Genomic DNA, 18,293 nt, shown 5'->3' on the forward strand with positions numbered 1-18,293 from the left:
AATTGTAAGGCTTTGCTTTCATGCCAATTAAGTAACACCTTATTAGTTTTGATGCAACACTCAGCCTAAGGAGATTTTTTTTTCATCCTATGTTTTGTTATCCCTGCAACCCCTGGGCTCTGTAAATAGTAAATTAAGTCTTCTATGTATTAATGGTGTTGATATTAGTCAGGGTCAAATATGACAACACCTCTCCCTTTTCTTTCCTGTGGAAATAATATATAAGCATACTGTCAGAATTTATTTATTAATTTTTTGTTGTTTTTTGTGGGTTTTTTTGTCTTTTTGAGACAGGGTCTCACTATGCAGTTCAGGCTGACCTTGAGCTCACTTTGTACCCCAGGCTGGCCTAGAACTCACAATGATCCTCCTGCCTCAGCTTCCCTGGTGCTGGGGTTACAGGCATGTGCCACCACGCCCCATTAGAATTTGGTTTTTATTGCTGTTTTCAGACTGGATCTCAGTTTGTAGTTCAGGCTGGCCTTGAACTGCCTACATAGCACCAACTGGGCTTAAACTTGCAGCAGTCTTGTCTCAGCCTCTCAAGTGCTGGGATTATAGGCATGAGCTACTATGCCCAGCTCAGAATTTAGTTTTTAAAAGTATCCTGCCCCTCCTAAGCTAGTCTATTTCTTCTAATCTCTGACCATGTCATACCTCAATTCTGAAGTCTTTGGATGAATGATCTGCTTTCGTAAACTCTGGACTACATACCTCATATTCTGTTCCTGCTGTATGGACTACATACTTGCAAAGCAACTAAAAGTCTTTTTTGGAATACAAGGCAGATTACGTGTGCATTGAAAAAAATAATGGATAAATTAACAGATTTTTCTACCTGTGGCTAAACTCATTTCTAGCTGACCTATAAATTCCAAAAATTGAAAAGTTTTTTTTTTTTTCCAGTACCGGGAATTGAACTTATGACCTTGCGCTTGACAGGCAGGTGCTGTGCCGCTGAGCTAAATCCCCAGCCCAAGAGGGACTTGGCAGATCATGAGTCAGGTCTGTTTTTGTTTGTTTGTTTGTTTTTGGCAGGGTGAGGCATGGGAATCGAACTCAGGACCTTGCACTTGCCAAGCAGGCACTTGTGCCACTGAGCTATATATCCCCAGGCCAAAAAGTATTTTAAAAGTTAGCCTCTCAGAGGGGCTGGGGATTTAGCTCAGTGGCACAGTGCCTGCCTGGCAAGCACAAGGTCATGAGTTCAATTCCTGGTACCGGAAAAAAACCATAACAAAAAAATAAATAGAAGTTAGCCCATAATAAGTGAATGAATGAATGGATGAATGTAAGTTAGCCCATAAAGATACATTAAGTGGTTATGGTCCCTGTCAAGCTTGACTCGGGCATGACTTTCCCAGCACCCAACCTGTTTTTGCAGCCGCCACATTGTTCTGCCCCAGCAAGAGTGCTGCCCTCAGCAAAGACTGGATAGGATGTCATAAAGAGATAAGACAGAACACGGAATCTTCCCAGTGCTAGGATATCAGTTTGTATGCGACACTCTTGAAAACTTTGGGGGGCTGGGGATTTAGCTCAGCGGCAAAAGCGCTTGCCTGGCAAGCGCAAGGTCGTGAGTTCGGTTCCTGGTAAAAAAAAAAAAAAAAAAAAAAAAAAAAAAAAAAGAAAACTTTGACCACTGATATTTACTTCTCACCTGAGGTCCCTTACCTGATCTCCCCACTGGACCCCCGCTTGCCCAAACCATATAAATGCTCTGCTTTTCTTTGTACCACACAGACAGCCTTTCTGCCCTCTGTCTGCCTGCACCCAGGCATATTAAATCATGTGCCTCACTGCCTTCACAAAAGCCTATTGGGTGGTCTCTGCCTGCCTCTGACTTGAGCTGTTCCCTATAGTACCACCCCTTTAAACAAGTTAAAAAGACTTTGTTCTGAAGAGCACTGTTAAGTAAACTATTACAAGGAGAATTGTACTCAAGAGATTAACTGTAAACTCATTTCTATCAGGGTCTATGCCATTCCTGGGTAGGAAATGGGTACTCAAGGAAGGGAATAACTCTTCTGGAGTCTTTCAGTAATGTTTACTTAGAACAACATATTTCCATAATTGCTCAATTTATTATAGGGGAATCACACCTTTTAAAATGTCTTTAAAAGAACCAATTTGCTGGATGTGGTGGCACACACCTGCAATCACATCTACTTGAGAAGTGGCAGCAAAAGCCAGCCTAGGCAACTCAGTGAGACCCTGTCGAAAAATAAAAAATGAAGAAAGGGCTGCGGAGGTAGAGCAATGGTAGAATGCTTGCCTAGTATGCATGAGGCCTAGATTCAATCTCTAGTACTGGGAGGAATAAAAAAAACCGAACTATTGTTTCTTCAATAGGAGATATGTTAAGTCAAAATATGAAAGAACACACAGGAGTTCACAGTAACTGCCCTTCAGCCTTGCTTTTAATCTCTTTCTCCACTTTTATTTCTCTATTCTTTTTTTGGTATTATCCCTTTACTCTCTATTATCCCTTCTCCCATTATCCCTATTCTCTTATTTGGGTAAAATTACTTTATTAAATGGATATTTACTGCATATAATTTTCTGATTAGTCTTAGAGTTTGATATATAACTAAATCTTGTACCTATGGTTAAAGGTGGCAAATTAATAGTTATCACACTTTGTCATTTTCCAGTCTTGTTCTTGGATAGGCAGAACTAATATAGTGAAAATGGTCACACTTCCAAAACTATTATACAGATTTAATGCAATGCTGAGCAAAATACCAATAGCATACCTCACAGAATTAGGGAACACAATCCTAAAATTCATTTGAATCAGAAAAAAACCTAGAATAGCAAACCCAATTCTGGGCAACAAGGGCAAGGCAAGGAGTGCCATAATCTGGATTTGAAGTTACATGACAAAGTACTGTGATAAAAACAGCATGGTACTGGCCAAAAAACAGACCCAAGGATCAATGGACCAGAGTAGAATGTGCAGAAACAACTCCAAGCACATTTGGCTAACTTATGTTTGAGAAAAGGGCCAAAGGTCTTCCCTGAAGGATAACCTCTTTAATAAATGACACTAGAAAAACTATTTTTGCACATGTCAACCATGACCCTAGACCGATATCTTCCACTATGCACTAAAGAAATGGATCAAAGATCTAAATATAAAAACAGCCAGGTGTGGTAGCACATGCCTGTAATTCCAGCACTCTGGAGACTAAGGCAGCAGGACTGTTGCAAGTTTGAGACCAGCCTGAGCTACAAAGCAAGACCCTTCTCAAAAATAAAAAATAAGAATAAAAATAAATAAATAGAAACAATCTGCTATAAGAAAGAATAGGTAAAACTCTAGTTGAGGGGCTGGGGATTTAGCTCAGCGGCAAAAGTGCTTGCCTGGCAAGCGCAAGGTCGTGAGTTCGGTTCCTGGTACCGGAGAAAAACCAAACCCCCCCCCAAAAAAAAAACTCTAGTCGATACAGTTGCAGGCAAAAACTTTATGAGCAAAAGTCCAATAGCACAGAATATATTACAAAGAATCAACAACCGGGATCACATCAAATTAAAAACCTTTTGCACAGCAAAAACAAAACAAAACAAAAACAACAACAACAACAAAAAAAAAACCACCAACAGAGTGAAGAAACAATCCACAGAATGGGATAAAAATTTTACCAGCTACTCCTCAAAGGACAAACATGTAGAATATATAAAGAACTCAAAAAAGTCAGACACCCCCCCCCAATTTTGAAGAACAGGCCAAAAATGGGCATCTGAAATGAACAGACATTCCTCAGATGAAAAAGCACAAACAGCAAATAAATATATGAAAAAATCCTCAATATCACTGGTCTTTCAAGAAATAAAAATTAGGCAGGGTGTTGGCACATGCATGTAATCCCAGCACTCAGGAGTCTGAGGCAGGAGGATCATTTTGAGTTCAAGGCCACTGGGGGTTACAGAGTGAAATCCTATCTCAAACAAACAAGCAAACAAACAAATCACTGAGATCCCATCTCACTCCAGAAAGAATGGCTATCATCAAGAAATCAAATATCAAATGCTGGCGAGGCTGTGGGTAAAAAAGAACCCTCCACTATTGCTGGTGGCAGTGTAAACCACTATGGAAATCAGTATGGACCTTCATCAAAATGCTAAAACTAAAGTTTCTACTTGATGCAGCTATTCCCTTCTGGTATCTTCCCGAAAGAATTAAGCATCATAGCACAGTGCATATGTACACCCACATTTACAGCAGCATAATTTACAATAGTTATAGCTTGGAAACGGCCCTTATGCTCATCAACAGATGAATGGATAAAGAAAATGTGCTATTTATATACAATGAAGTACTACTCTATCATAAAGGAGGATAAACTTTAGTAATTTGTAAAAAAAATGGACACACTTCGAGGCTGTAATCTTAAGTGAAATACATAGGGCACACAAGTTTAAATATTGCATTGTTTCTGTCGGGTGAGAAACCCAAAGGGTAAATGAGCATAATGCAGGACAGATGTTGGGAAACAGGAAGAACAAGTCCAAGTGGGAAGAGGGGGCGGGAGAAGGGAAGGAACCGGAAAAGAGAACACAAGGGAAAAACGGAAACCATGCTTTTCTAAATGGGGAGAAGAAGAGCTGAAAGAGGGGAGGGGAATGGGAAAAAAATAAGAATCAAGATATGCACAGTACAAATTCCCTGCAAAGAACATGATCAATATGCATGACAAATACGTCTAAATTTTTAAAAAGTTAAAAATTTGCAGCCAAGAAAAAGAAAAAAACAAAGAAAATACTTTAGTGATTAGAGATTATAATAAATGCAAGGGAAGAAAGAAACAAACAGGATCCTCTGACAGGAAATGCATCAAGAAAAAGCAGGACTGGGATGGAGCCCCGTAGTAGAAGGGGTTTGCCTACTGCGTGTGCGGCCCTTGCTTGGATCCCCAGCACCATACGCGCGCCCCCACACACAACCACACACACACAGTGAAGAAAAGGCATTAAAAAAACACAAAAAGCCACCCTAACAGCAAGGAAAGGCACAGGTTTGAACAAGAAAGAGCTTGGGCTTGTTTTGAAAATAGGACAGTGTGGCTGAAAGTGAATGAGGGAAAAAAAGTGAATGAGGAGAAGGTAAGAAAATGAGGTAAAGATGCAGGGGGCTGAACCAAGCAAAGTCTTCAAGGGCCTCAAATGAAGTTAGACTTTATTGCAAATACAATGAGAAGCTATTGAAGGATTTAGGAGGATAAGAGCTGATTTAGCTTTAAAAAGATTACACTGTGTTCTTGAAGAATGCACTAGAAAAGGGTAAAAGTAGAAGAGAAACCTGTTGCCCAGGCAACAGATGGTGGCTTAAACTACAGAGATGGAGAGGAGACAAGGTTATGCTGGTGTTCAAGAGCTATTGTGGAGGTGCCATCTACTGAGGCAGGGATAACCAATCTCCTGATCTGCCTTCCTCCTTTCTCCTCCTAAAACCTGGCCCGTCCTCTCAGTATGCAATACAACCACTGCCATTAATGCCTAAGACAAAAACTGGGGCTCAACATATCACCTCTTTCTTCCTATGTCCCTCACACCTAACCCACCAGCAAGGTTTTTTGGTTTTACCATATTTCCAAACTCTCAAATTCATTTCCAGTAATAATCTCTCCAATGCAAGATACTATCAACTATGGCTTGGGTTACTTAAAGTAACTTCCCAATTGGTCCCCCTGTTTGAAATACAGGTGTGGAGATGTCACATAGGCAATTGAATTTATGACTCTGGAGCTCAGAAGTCAGATGATCCAAGAGATATAAGGTAACCAGAAGAGACCTAGAATAGCAAAAGCAATTCTGGGCAACAGGGTATTTAAAGCCATAGAACTGGATGAAATCATTTAGGCCACGGATGGCGAACCTTTTAGAGCTTTCAAGGATACAAACAGCCTGCTATGGCATGCATGCCATAGGTTCGCCACCACTGACCTATGTAGAGTGTATAGAAAGGCAAAAGAAAAATGCCTAAGGAAGAAAATCCACTCAAATAAGGCAGCTATTCTGGGAAACCTCCTCAAATAGACTTTGGATTCCCAATTTTTCTCTGCACTTACCACAGACCCAACCACCCACCCTCCTCACAAAACTACACTCTATGACACTGCACTATTCTTATATCCTAGACTGGTCCATCTCCAAGTGTGTATACACACACACACACACACACACACACACCACATACTCACTCCTCTTCAGAGATCTTATCCATCTTAACAGCCTCAGCTGTTAATGCTATACCAGTAACTTCCAAATGTCTAGCTAAGAGTTACTTAAAATGTGGCCCATAGAGCAGGATTTCAGAATCAGCAGGGTATGCTTTTCAAAATGTTTGTTTTTTTATCTTATCACAGACTTCAGGTGCCAGGGTGATTCTCAAGCAATGGCTTTCATAAATGCCCAGTAATTTATAATTATGATTTCATTCTAACTGCATGTTAAGTGATGTTAGGAATATTACTAATAGAGCTGGGTGTGGTGGTCCACACCACTCAGGAGGCTGAGACAGGAGGAGTGGCCTGAGTTCAAGGGCAGCCTGAACTACATAGTGAGACCCTATCTCCAAAAAAATAAGTAAATAAATAAAAATAAAGGAATATTGCTAATAGTGATCTCACAAAAAATGACCTGGGATCTAAGAAGGATGTTTAACAAAATCAGAAACTATAATAAGGGATATGACTATAATAGGTGTGGTAAGCGTTCTTAAGCCTTTGTAACTGTAACTGTCCCATATTTATTATTTTTGTTTTCCTCTGCCTCCAATGGTGATTTAAAATACTAATCATTTAAATTTTTAAAAACAACTAAAACTTAGCTTGTTTTAATAGCAAAGAAGCAATAAACTGATAAGTCAATATCTCACACCACTGGCAGAATAAAACTGAAAATAGCAGCTTTAAAATGAAAAGGAAGGAGGGTGATCTCTGGGGCAAGTAGAAAGATTCAAGACAAGCTGGATAAAATGACAATGTGCCTGTAATCCCAGTTACGTTGGAGGCTGAGGCAGGAGGACTGCCAAGCTCAAGGCTAGCATGAACAACATAGTGAGATCCTATCTCAAAAAAATGGTTGATAGCTGGGCATGGTGGTGCACGCCTGTAATGCCAGCACTAGGAGGCTAAGGCAGGAGAAGTGCCATGAGTTTGAAGCCAGCCTGGGCTACATAGTTAGTTCAAGGCCAGCCTGATCTACATAATGAGACACTGTCTCAAAAAAACAAAAAGAAAAGAAAAAGGGCTGGAGATGTAGCTTAATGATGGAGTGCTTGCCTAGATGGAGGCCCTGGGTTTAATCAACTGTACTGAAGGCAAGGGGTGGGGAGGAATTCAAGACAAAAAAAAGCGGTTTTGAGGCCTAACAGTCATGGGTCTTTATCCACTTATATCACATAATCTTGAATTTAAATTCTTGAAGCACTTACACTATCTCTGTCACCAGACTGTGAATTACCCTGAGGTTATATTACATTATCTACCCACTACTTTGCAAAGTCCAAAGCCTTGCCCAAAGAAATCTATTATATCTTAAGAGTAAAGAGTTGCCACATAAATTCTAGCAATTGCTGGACCATTACCAGTCAAATTACACTCCTGAAGTTTTACAATACCACCTGGAGAAATTAATATATGAAAGTTTTAAATAAATATTAATCATCATTGGTAATATGAAACAGTTAACTCTTCTGACTACAGCACCATGCCTTCACTCCTTCTAACAGGTAAACAGCACAAGCTACCATTTATTTATTTGTTTTAGAGTCAGAGTTTTGCTATTTTGGCTAAGCTAGCCTGGAACTCGGGCTCAGGTGATCCTCCTGCTTCAGCCTTCCAAGTAAGTAGCTGGGCTTACCATTATCGCCAATTCTAAATTAGACTGATGAAGTTTTACTACACCACCTGGGAGGAATTAATATATGAAAGCTTTAAAATATTTATGAGCTGGATGTGGTGGCTCAAGCCTGTAATCCCAATGCTTGCAAGGATGAGGCAGGAGGACTGCCATGAGTTCAGCCTGGGCTACATAGTGAGTTCAAGGCCAGCCTGAATTACAAAGCAAGACCCTGTCTCAAAAATAATTTTTTTTTTAAAAATTGGTAATATGAAACTGTGACTTTTCTGATTACAGCACCATGTCTCTACTCCTTCTAACAAATAAAAAGCACAAGCTAACATTTATTTGTTTGTTATTGAGTCAGAATTTTGCTATGTTGGCAAAGCTAGTCTGGAACTCTTGGGCTTAGGTGATCCTCTTGCTTCAGCCTTCTGAGTGGGTAACCCGGCTTACCATTAAGAGATGTTTCATAGTTAGGGATGTAGCTCAAGACTTTTTGCCTCAGATGCCCAATGACTTGAGTTTACAAGATGGGTCAGCTGCTTCCAAATTTTTCCTATCTTCTTATGCCTTCCTTAACCTTTTTTTTTTTTTGAGACAGGGTCTCCCTATGTGGTTCAGACTGGCTTTGAACTCACCTGGATCCTCCTGCCTCACCCTCCCTACTGCTGGGATTACAGGCATGCGGCAGGCTCCTTAAACTCTTAGTGAAGGACTTTTCATCCTTTGCTACTTGTATTGAAGTTAGTTTGAATTTCTTTGGGGTCAAGAAAGAGTCCAAGCACTCACCTAGTACAAAGTCTTATTCCACCTCTGACCCTATCTGCTTTCTATTTCCCAGGCAGTCTCTCCCATCTCTGTGGTTGCCTCATTTCCATTGCTCATTTTGCTGTCTCATAAAACAATGCTCAAGTGTCTGCAGGGTTAAAAATACTTCAACAGTGCTTTAAATTATAAATCAACTAAACTTCATTAAGACACGTGTACCCCAAACTCGTTCTATATACAGCTATAAAGACAAATCGATACATCATGTTGCAAACGATATTTGAGTCTTTCCTATGTATCTCCCCAGCAGATGGCGGGGAGGGGACATCTGGAGCATTCCCTGACATTGCCTCTACCGCTCCTTATTCCTGTCTTTTCCCTGTAGCCAGACTACTGCCTCAAATTTACTACCTTCCCATTCTTTCAAAAACCAAGAGCAAAGTATAGATTTCGACACCAGCTAATGGTATTGCTCTGACTTTAAATGTCTAGCAGTTCACTTGCAACCTTTCCAAAAGCCAGCGACAGCTGATGGGTTTTTCCACTGAGGGTGAGGCCTAGGTTCTCAAGACGTTTCACCAAAGGACTACAGTTCTGCACCCACATCTGGACAGGACGCGACGGCCGCGACATTCCGCGCCACAGTCGGATCCCACCTAAGCTGCTGCGCGACACGTCCCGGATGCCTGTCATCTGGAGGAGTTGGCGCTGCATCTCTGCTAGGAAAATGGCTCTCCAACCAAGCTCGCCTCGATCCACAGCAAGCCACCACACAGGCACAGACGCGCCTGAACTCGTCCAGACTAATAAGTGACAGTTATTAAATTTCGTAGACTTGGAAGGTAGCTGAGGGCTAACTTCTAATTCGGCGGCTTTCTTCCAGATCAATCGATGACTCCCCCTCCCCAGAACCGCCATCGGGGGCGAAGCCCCATCCTCCCGAGCGTGGCAGGGAGGTACTGGGGGGCGACGACAGAGACCTGCCTACGAGACTTACTGATGCCTGTCGCTGAGGGGCTGGGGGCAACTCGCTGCTGACTTCCATCCTCTCCGCACCCTCGGCTTCTTCATCCGCCATCTTAAGGGAAATTAATGCTAGCAGTTCCCGACCCCCGCCGGAGGCGAGAGGAAACCTGTGGGCCGTCGGACAGACGCGGGGCGACACTTTTACGACGGCCCCTGAAGTCGGGTCTGACGCAGAAGCGAGGAGCGGCTTCCGGTCTGCTTCCCGGAAGCGAGCGTCACCACCTGAGGGCCGGCTGGGTTTTCCTCTCCGGGTAGTGGCGGTGCCTGGTGGCAGCGTGGCCGTCTGTTATCGGCTTGGGACCTGCGGTGTCTGCTAGGTAGAAAAACAAATACCGCGTCCAGTATGAAAGAAGGAAGCTGTGAGAGGCTGGGAACCTGCCCTGGCTGGCCGTTTGTTGGCCCGGAGGTGTTTGTCCCCGGGAGTCCCTGCAGTTCTCCACAACCTGCAACAAGAAAAAGAAAGTATTTACAGCTCTTTCATGTGTAGGGGTCTAGTCAGGGGCACCTGCGCAATGCAAAAAAGCGCAAGCCTCAGCTCTGTTGAGGGAGGGACTGAAATAATAAAAAATGGGAAACCTATTCACGGCTAGAGAGAGGAACAGTACAGTACGGTTATCCGCGTTATGGAATACTATACAGTTCTCGAAAAGAACAAGGTAGGTTCGCGTAAAATATAAAAATGAAAGAAAAACCTAAGTTGCCGCAAACTACATTTGTACATGCATTTAAGTGCGAGGGAATACGTCTGAAAGGGGAGGAAGCAATAGTTGTGAAAGTCAGAAGCAGATTAGAGGAGAAAAAGGCTCAAAAACTAGCTTCATCTGTGTTGTTTTAAATTGTTTACACATCGAGTAATTTAAAAGTATTTCTTTTAAGCCGGGGGATTTATGTGAGGCCAGATTTTCTTCACATACGTCAACCAAAACAACACATCATAGACCGAAGAAGCAAATGTGAGTGAAGAAGCAGCTGGAATAATCCAGCTCTCTTATTAAAGCCTACCTTACGTGCTCGCTTGGGCAGCCTATATACTAAATCAGACCTTAATGAGGTTCGCAAAACTGTAAAACATTGTCACAGTTTTTGGTACTTTTTGTTTTGGAAAATTAGTTTTCACTTAAAACTGCTATGTTAAAATTAAAAAAAAAAAATTAAAAAAACTGCTATGATAACATATACTGGGGCTGGGCGTGGTAGTGCACTCTGTAATCCCAGCCCTAGGATCGCTGGAAGTTCAAGGCCAACCTGTACTACATAGTGAGACCTGTCTTTAAAAAAAAAGAGAAAAATAAACATATGTTGGGTTTATTATTTACAACAAATTGATAAATATTTAAATTTTTTCTATTTTAATTTCTAATGCAGTAAATAATGACAGATATAACCCACATAGTCATAAGATATTTGAGGTCCCTAAAAATTTTTAAGAGCATAAAATGATCCTCATAAGATTTGAGAACCACAGTTGTAAAATCATTCTTTTTGACTGGAGAATATACTGGTGAAGAATATACAGAATACATCGGTGGACGGAAAAAGTAATTTAATAAAACTATCATTTTTAAGACAAAAATGTACCTACTCTTATATTACATGTTTAATGAGGGCCTGGGATATAGCTCAGTGGCAGAAGTGCCTGCCTGGCAAGTGCAAGGTCCTGAATTTTGAGTCCCAGTACAAAAAAAATGTTTAATGAATGCTAATCACCAAAATATTAGTCTTGATTACCCCTGGATTGCGCAATTGTAAGACTTTTTGTTTTCCACCTTCTACTTGAACTGTACTTCCTAATTTTTCCTACAATATGTACTCTATTACTTGTGTAAAACTTTGTTTTTTTTAAATGATATCCCCAGTTTTCAAGGGACACCCCCCACCCCTTAGAGGAACTATTAGCTATGTACCTAACCTCTGGCATAAAATTTCCTGGATTTCAGTGTCTTTTTTAAAACACTTGCTGGTTGTATGAATTTAGGAGAAATCTCTGAGACTTAGTTTCCTTACCAATAAGATGGATGTAATGAGATTTTTCCATCTATGATGGTTGTGAGGATTAATGAGATATTCTACCTAAAGCCCTTAATGTTTGGTTTCATGGAATAGAGGGCCTGATACTAGTGTTGAGTACCAGCTAGGTGGCCTCTTCCCCCTTTTCTGGCTGGTCTGTGTCCAGAGGCACTTTCACTTGTGGATGGGAGGATAGGGGCTTAACCTTGTGGCAGTCTTGTTGGGAGACAGTATCTCCAATCAGGTGGCTGGAATTCATTCCTGCTTGGTATCTTCAGGTAGCAATGTACTTTCAGAGTATTGCTGAAATATGATTGTGCCTCCTGCTTCTTGGTTTTCCGTTGTGTTTCTGCTTGGTATCCAAGCTTGTCCCAGCTTCCTAAGTTTCTGAGTCTCTAATGTCCCTTCGTAGTGTTTTGCTTAAAACATCTAGAATTGTTTTCTCTCACAGGTTGAGTATCTCTTATCCAAAATCTTTGGGGCCACTAGTATTTTATTGTTGTTGCTGTTTTATGGGAGGGCCAGGAATTGAACTCATGACCTTGTGCTTGCCAGGCAAGCACTGTGCAGCTGAGCTATATCCCTGGCACCCAGTAGTGTTTTGGACTTTTGATTTTTCAGATCTTGGAACATTTGTGTGCTGTATATATGCTGAGATTTTTTGAGGACAAGAGTCAAGTTTAAACCCAAAATTAATTCATATACACTTTATATACTTAAACTGAATCATTTTGTGCATGAAATAAAATTTATATCTATATTTTTTGTCTTTTTGAGACAGGGTCTCAGTATGCTGTTCAGGCTGGCCTTGAGCTCACTTTGTAGCCCAGGCTGGTCTCAAACTCGAAACGATCCTCCTGCCTCAGCCTCCCGAGTGCTGGGATTACAGGTGTGTGCCACCACGCCCAGCCTGAAATAAAATTCAAAGCTGTGGAATTGTCCATTTGTAATGTCATGTTGATGCTGAAAAAGTTTCAGATTTTGTAGTATTTCTAATTTTGTATTTTCCTGTGAGGTAAGCTCAACCTGTATCAGAAACTGAAAGTTTCCTAATCCATGCACTGTTACTATTTATAACACTTTATTGTACAATTTTTCATGGTAAGGATTTTTAAATATATTTTAAAGTGTAATTCAAAACAATACTGTGGGATAGATCCTACTATCACCATTGGGTCTAAAGAGAAAAGATTGCTTGCTGCATTACTAAATAACAAAACTTAGATTCAAAACCCAGATTTGCCTGGCTTTAAAATTTGTGCCTTGAACCACTTCACTTTCCTGCATTCTATTAAAAAAAAAATCTTTCCATCTATCTGCTACAATGTGGCATGTCTGTTGTTAAATAAACAAAAGTATTCACCATGTATCTGACACACTTTTTTTTATTTTTATTTTTTCTTAAACAAGGTCCTGCTATGTAGTTCAGGCTGGCATTGAACTCATTATGTAGGCCCAGGTGGGCCTTGAACTTGTGGCGATCCTCCTGCCTCAGCCTCCCAAGTCCTGGGATTACAGATGTGTGCTACCACACCCAGCCCACATTTTGTTTTAACATCATTGTGCATTGTATAAGGCATAAGACATACGGATTAAAACATAAGTAACATTGCTTTTTAAAGATCTAGAACAAGGTGTGACTTGGCCTAGTTATGAATTTCTCTGATTCTTTTTTTGTTTGGGGTTTTTTGTTTTGAATTTCTTTGATTCTTATACAAAGATGTGGTTATTTTAAAAATTACTTTCAGTTCACAGTAGCATTCATAAGTAAACAAGCTACAAGGTAACTTTGCTGGTGCCATTTTACTGTTTGAAGCATTATCAACAACTAACATATGTTCCCAACACTCTGGAGGCTGAGGCAGGAGGATTGCCACAAGTTCGAGGCCAGCCTGGGCTACATAGTGAGTCAAGGCCAGCCTGAACTGCATAGCAAGACCCAGTCTCAAAAAGAAAAGGTGATTTGAAGACAATTTCTATGTTTATGAGAGTCAATCAAATTTATAGCTACTGTATGTGGCAATATACATTGTATCATTGAATTTATCCAAGTGATAAATTGTTCTTCTACTTTAGTTCTAGGCTAATTTGTTTTCGTGGTGAATTCTGCCTACTTTTTAAATGAGATAACAAATAATCTATTACCTTTCTACTTTGACTGTCAGGCACGGAGAGAGCTACCTTTTATACTAAATTGCAGTGATTAGCTGGCCAAACCAGTATTTCCCTGGAGAATCATTAATCATCATTTAATATCTTACCAGGCAGGCACTCTGCCTATGCCACTGAGCTATATCCTTGGCAAACCACCATTTAATAAATTCCTATTCTTACTCACTTTGATCACTATGGTATGAGAGAGAAGTGTTTTAGTTGGCCTTTGTGACTTTAGACCATGTTTCTCTGTCATTTCTTTTAGTGGCATGTGTGTTTCTGTCTGCTATCATACAGTGTCTAGGTTACTTGTTGCTGAGACAAAATACCTGACACCCAAAGTTGAAGGAGGGAAGGTTTATATTAGCTTACAGTTTGCAGAGGTTTCAGTCCATAATTGGCTGACCCCAAGGCAGAATGGTATGGCACAGGGGCATCGCAGGATAGGTAGGAGGCAGCAGCAGACAAGCAGCAAACAGAAAAACAGTAATAGGAGCCTTTTTTCTGTCCCTTTATATTCTTTGCAAGCTGTAAGACAAACTGGTGCTGTCCATACCCAGAGTGGGGCACTATTAAACTCAGCATCACACACCCTAGTTCCAGCCACCTCCAAAAAGCCCCACCTTTGGGGGCTGGGGATTTAGCTCAGCGGCAAAAGCGCCTGCCTGGCAAGCGCAAGGTCGTGAGTTCGGTTCCCGGTACCGGAGAAAAACCAAAAAATAAAACAAAACAAAACAAAAAGCCCCACCTTTGATTGCCTGAGGCTTTGGGGGGACATCTAGATATGGGTCATAACATTCAGCCTCTTGATGTACCTCATTTCTGTTAAGTGATTTCCTATATCTTTAAGGTTCCCAAAGGCTTTTCCAGATGTATTTTACACATGTCATATTGCCTGCTTTAAATCATATCAACTCAGTCCTATCTTCCAAATTTGGCTTTAAAGTATCCACCCAGGTGTTTTCTAATGGTGCAGTATCAGTCACAACCAAAATTTTATCTGATACAGGCAGCACTTTCCACACATACATATATTATAGCCCTGGTCCCTTGGTCACTAGAGCTCTGAAATTTGGCAATTTATTAATTTGCAGGGTACTGGGAACATCATGCAAACTGCACAAGCATTCTACCACTGAACTATACAGTCCCAGCTCTTAATATTCTAACAGAAGAATCTTTCTAAATTGCCTAGGATGGGCTGGAACCTTTGATCCTCTTGCTTCAGCCTCCCAAATAGCTGTGATTACAAATATGTGCCATCACGCCCAGCTAGTTTTATATCTGATCCTTTCTTCTGATCTTAGTGTCACACTCTGCCGTGTTCCTCCTAGGGTCTTTATAATCACCTACTGCTTGCATTATTGTAATCTCCTTCCAACAGGAGTTTCTGTCACACCTCTTCACTGTCCTTGCCAGAGCCATCTTGTCAAAGCAGAGCCTTGTCATCTTCACTGCTGGCATTTATAGAGGCCTTTCATGTGGCTTAAGGTCTGGTCTAATTAGCGTTCATTTGCCTAGCATGACCCAGGCCCAAGCAAACTGAAGCAATTTCCTCAACATGACCTGCATCTTCTCACCTTTATGCTTTGGTTCATGTTGTTAGGTCTTGGTAGAAGGGGCTTTTTTCCTTGTAATTCCAATCAGAACACTGCTCTTCCTTTATATGCCACTTCCTTAAACATTTCTTGATTTTTTCCACAGATATGATCTCCCTGTTTTAACCTTCTCCTGGTCTTTTATATCTGGCAGTCTCTTGTGGTAAATAACATTCTTATTATGTTGAACTTGTATGTTTCTGTCTCCTATATAAGCTAATGAACCATAGTTCTTTATCTACTTAGGGTTTTTATGTTTCTCTGCTTAGATCAATCTCTAGCATTCCAAAAGTACTCAGAAAGTACTTAGTTGAAATTGGCAGTGTACAGGCAATGTACTCCATGGAAATAACTCAAAGGAGTTTTTTTTGAAAAAATGTTATTTGTAGAAAAACATTTATTCAGAACAGCATCACATAGTAAACATACAAAACCTCAACTGTAAGGAAGTGGTTGGATAAATTTAGGCTAGACCCAAATCTCTCCTGTGAGTGGCTTATGGCAAGGATTTAATATATATTAACTGAAAATCATACCGCTGCGTTGTAATATTATGTAATCAAGTACATACGAAATCAGGCAAAGAAGAAATGTCACAAGACATACCAGCTGTACCTATGGCAGGCCTGTAAAGTCATATTAATAATCAGAAGGGGCCAGAGAAAGCACCTGTCACATTTGTACAGCAGTTTAAGATGCATCCTCGTACATACTCTGATTCTCACACCAAGCCTGCCCGGTATGCACGGGAGGCCACCAGCTCCGGTTTATAGGCAGCGATCGAACCACCGAGGTCTGAAACCTTTGACCTCGGCGGGGCCAAGCCTCTAGTCTCCGCCTCCCAGCGGCAGGTCTGGCGCGTCTTGCCGGCCACCTCTCGACTACTATCGCAGTGCTTGACAGTCTCAGTACCCTTTTCTTCTGTATTACATCTGCAAAACGAGCCCAGGGATACCAGCGGCCACAGAAGGGAAGACGCAGGCGAAGGGGACAAGAACGGCACCTCGAGGCCGCCGTCCAGCCGGGGCCGCGGCACCATAGAGTACAAAAGTGCGGACAGAGCGGCCCCAGGAGCGCCTCGCACTCCGTGCCGGACCGGCGGGATGGCGATCATGCTGGCTCTGAGGGTGGTCGCGGGGCTGGTGGCCGCGGCGCTGGCGGCTTTGCTCTTGGAGTATTATGGCTTGGCGGATCCGCCCTCGCCGCTGCCCCAGCGCCCCCACCGCCAGCGGCCTCACCCCGCGCCTGGCCCCGGAAACAGCAACATCTTCTGGGGCCTGCAGGTGATGCGCGGGCGCCGGGCGGGCGGTGGGTGCAGGGGTACAGCGCGGAGCGGGATTCTGGCGGCTCCGGCCCCTGCGCCTGTGCGGGGTCGGGGTCAGCTCGTAAGTTTTGGGTCAGCCTCGTCTGGCCGTGGCGCGGAACTTCCCTGGGCAGGGGTGGGATTCCTTAAGGCGCTGTGTCTCTGCCTTTTCCTTCCGAAGGACAGCCGCTGGGCGGCCACTGCCCGTGCTGCCTCTGCCTGACTCGTTTATCCCTGTTCATTACCGGCTTTTGGCAGATATCCGACATTCACCTGAGCAGGTTTCGCGAACCAAGCAGAGCCATAGACTTAGAGAAGTTCTGTTCTGAAACTATTGACATCATTCAACCAGCTCTCGTCCTAGCAACAGGTAGGGAGGATTGCTGTGTTATGGTGGTGTTCTGTGGTCAGGATTGTACTATTCTAGCCAGGGCTGCAGCCTTTCACCTTGGGATCGTTGGGAACGCTATAGCCACGGCCTTCAGCCTTGTGAGGTAGAGAAGATCGGACTTTGTAATTCCTTTTTCCCACGGATTAGGGAGCTAAAATCCAGTCCAAATGCTCTGCCATTGCAAGGTTTTGTCGGAGCCCTAAAAGCAAGGCTTATGATGTTCATGTCAGTGTGGTGTCTGTTATATTGGTGTCTGGTATTTGGTCGATGTTGCAGTTCTGCATTTGAGAGAGAACTAGAGAAAGCCTTTTAACCGGGAATCAAAATTTTCTGCTTTGCTAACTTTGCCATTCAGTTGCTTGGATTTTTAAATGACACAGGGTACTTTTTGTTCGTTCTTCGATACTTTTGTGACTTGGTCCCTGGCCTCTTCAGATCCTTGTTCATGTACCCCCGAACTGTGGTGGAGAAAACACCTGGCACTCTCTGCAGCATCCCTACTGCTGTGATGGAGCATTAGTCCTTAGTCAATGGATGAGCCTGCATTTCAAGTGTTCTGTTTAGTTTCCTAGAAATTTTGGTATTTCGTTGTCTAAACTTTTCAGATTGCTTCTCGCTATCAAAATAGCTCTTGGTTAGATTACATATCGTGATTTAGGGGTTGGAAATATGGTTGCAATAGATATTGGACCGTTGCCAGAGTGTTGGCATTTTTATAGATTTTTTTTTTTCTTTCTTTCGTTTTTTGACTTTTTGAGACAGGGTCTCACTATGCAGTTCAGGCTTGCCTTGAGCTCACTTTGTAGCCCAGGCTGGCCTCAAACTCGCAATGATCCTCCTGCCTCAGCCTCCTGAGTGCCTGGATTACAGGCATGTGCCATCATACATGGCTTAAATTTTCATTTTGTCAGTCTATTGATGAATTTTCTTTTTTTGGTAAAGGGAATTGAACTCAGGACCTTGTTCTTGCCAGGCAGGTGCTTGTGCAGCTGAGCTATCCCCCCACCCTATTGATGCATTTTGTACCCCCCTCTCTCTCTCTTTGTATAAGAAGACTGTCTGAAGGTGGGGGACAAGGGGGAAGAGTGAGATGGTAGACAGCTACTCTGGAAAAGAAGGGAGTATTTGAAAGAGAAATACTCTTTGTACTGTTCTTTTTTTTCTTTCTTTCTTTCTTTCTTTTTTTTTTTTTTTTTTT

The 18,293-nt window shown here is 42.1% G+C and overlaps 2 protein-coding genes across 8 annotated transcripts in view; one reads left to right on the forward strand and one right to left on the reverse strand.

Moving 5' to 3' along the window:
• Ubr1 (ubiquitin protein ligase E3 component n-recognin 1) overlaps positions 1–9,792 on the reverse strand; it is a 159,924-nt gene extending 150,132 nt beyond the window's left edge. For 3 of the 4 annotated variants that reach the window (XM_013512443.1, XM_005381366.2, XM_013512445.1), the window contains exon 1: positions 9,614–9,792. In XM_013512443.1, coding sequence (XP_013367897.1) covers positions 9,614–9,694 — 81 coding nt within the window. In that variant the 5' untranslated portion in view covers positions 9,695–9,792. Of the gene's footprint in view, positions 1–1,372; positions 1,417–9,613 lie in introns of those variants that run through there. The other variant, XM_013512444.1, reaches the window with a different exon arrangement.
• A 319-nt stretch (positions 9,793–10,111) lies between these two features.
• Positions 10,112–18,293, forward strand: part of Tmem62 (transmembrane protein 62) — a 40,868-nt gene continuing 32,686 nt past the window's right edge. Inside the window, exons 1-2 of one of the 4 annotated variants that reach the window (XM_005381361.2) lie at positions 15,857–16,684; positions 16,891–17,074. In XM_005381361.2, the coding sequence (XP_005381418.1) occupies positions 16,505–16,684; positions 16,891–17,074 (364 nt within the window). In that variant the 5' untranslated portion in view covers positions 15,857–16,504. Of the gene's footprint in view, positions 10,299–15,856; positions 16,685–16,890; positions 17,075–18,293 lie in introns of those variants that run through there. The other 3 variants (XM_005381362.2, XM_005381364.2, XM_005381363.2) reach the window with 3 other exon arrangements.

Source organism: Chinchilla lanigera, unplaced genomic scaffold, assembly GCF_000276665.1.
Source record: "Chinchilla lanigera isolate Chin_1 unplaced genomic scaffold, ChiLan1.0 scaffold00015, whole genome shotgun sequence".
Taxonomy (NCBI): Eukaryota; Metazoa; Chordata; class Mammalia; order Rodentia; family Chinchillidae; genus Chinchilla; species Chinchilla lanigera.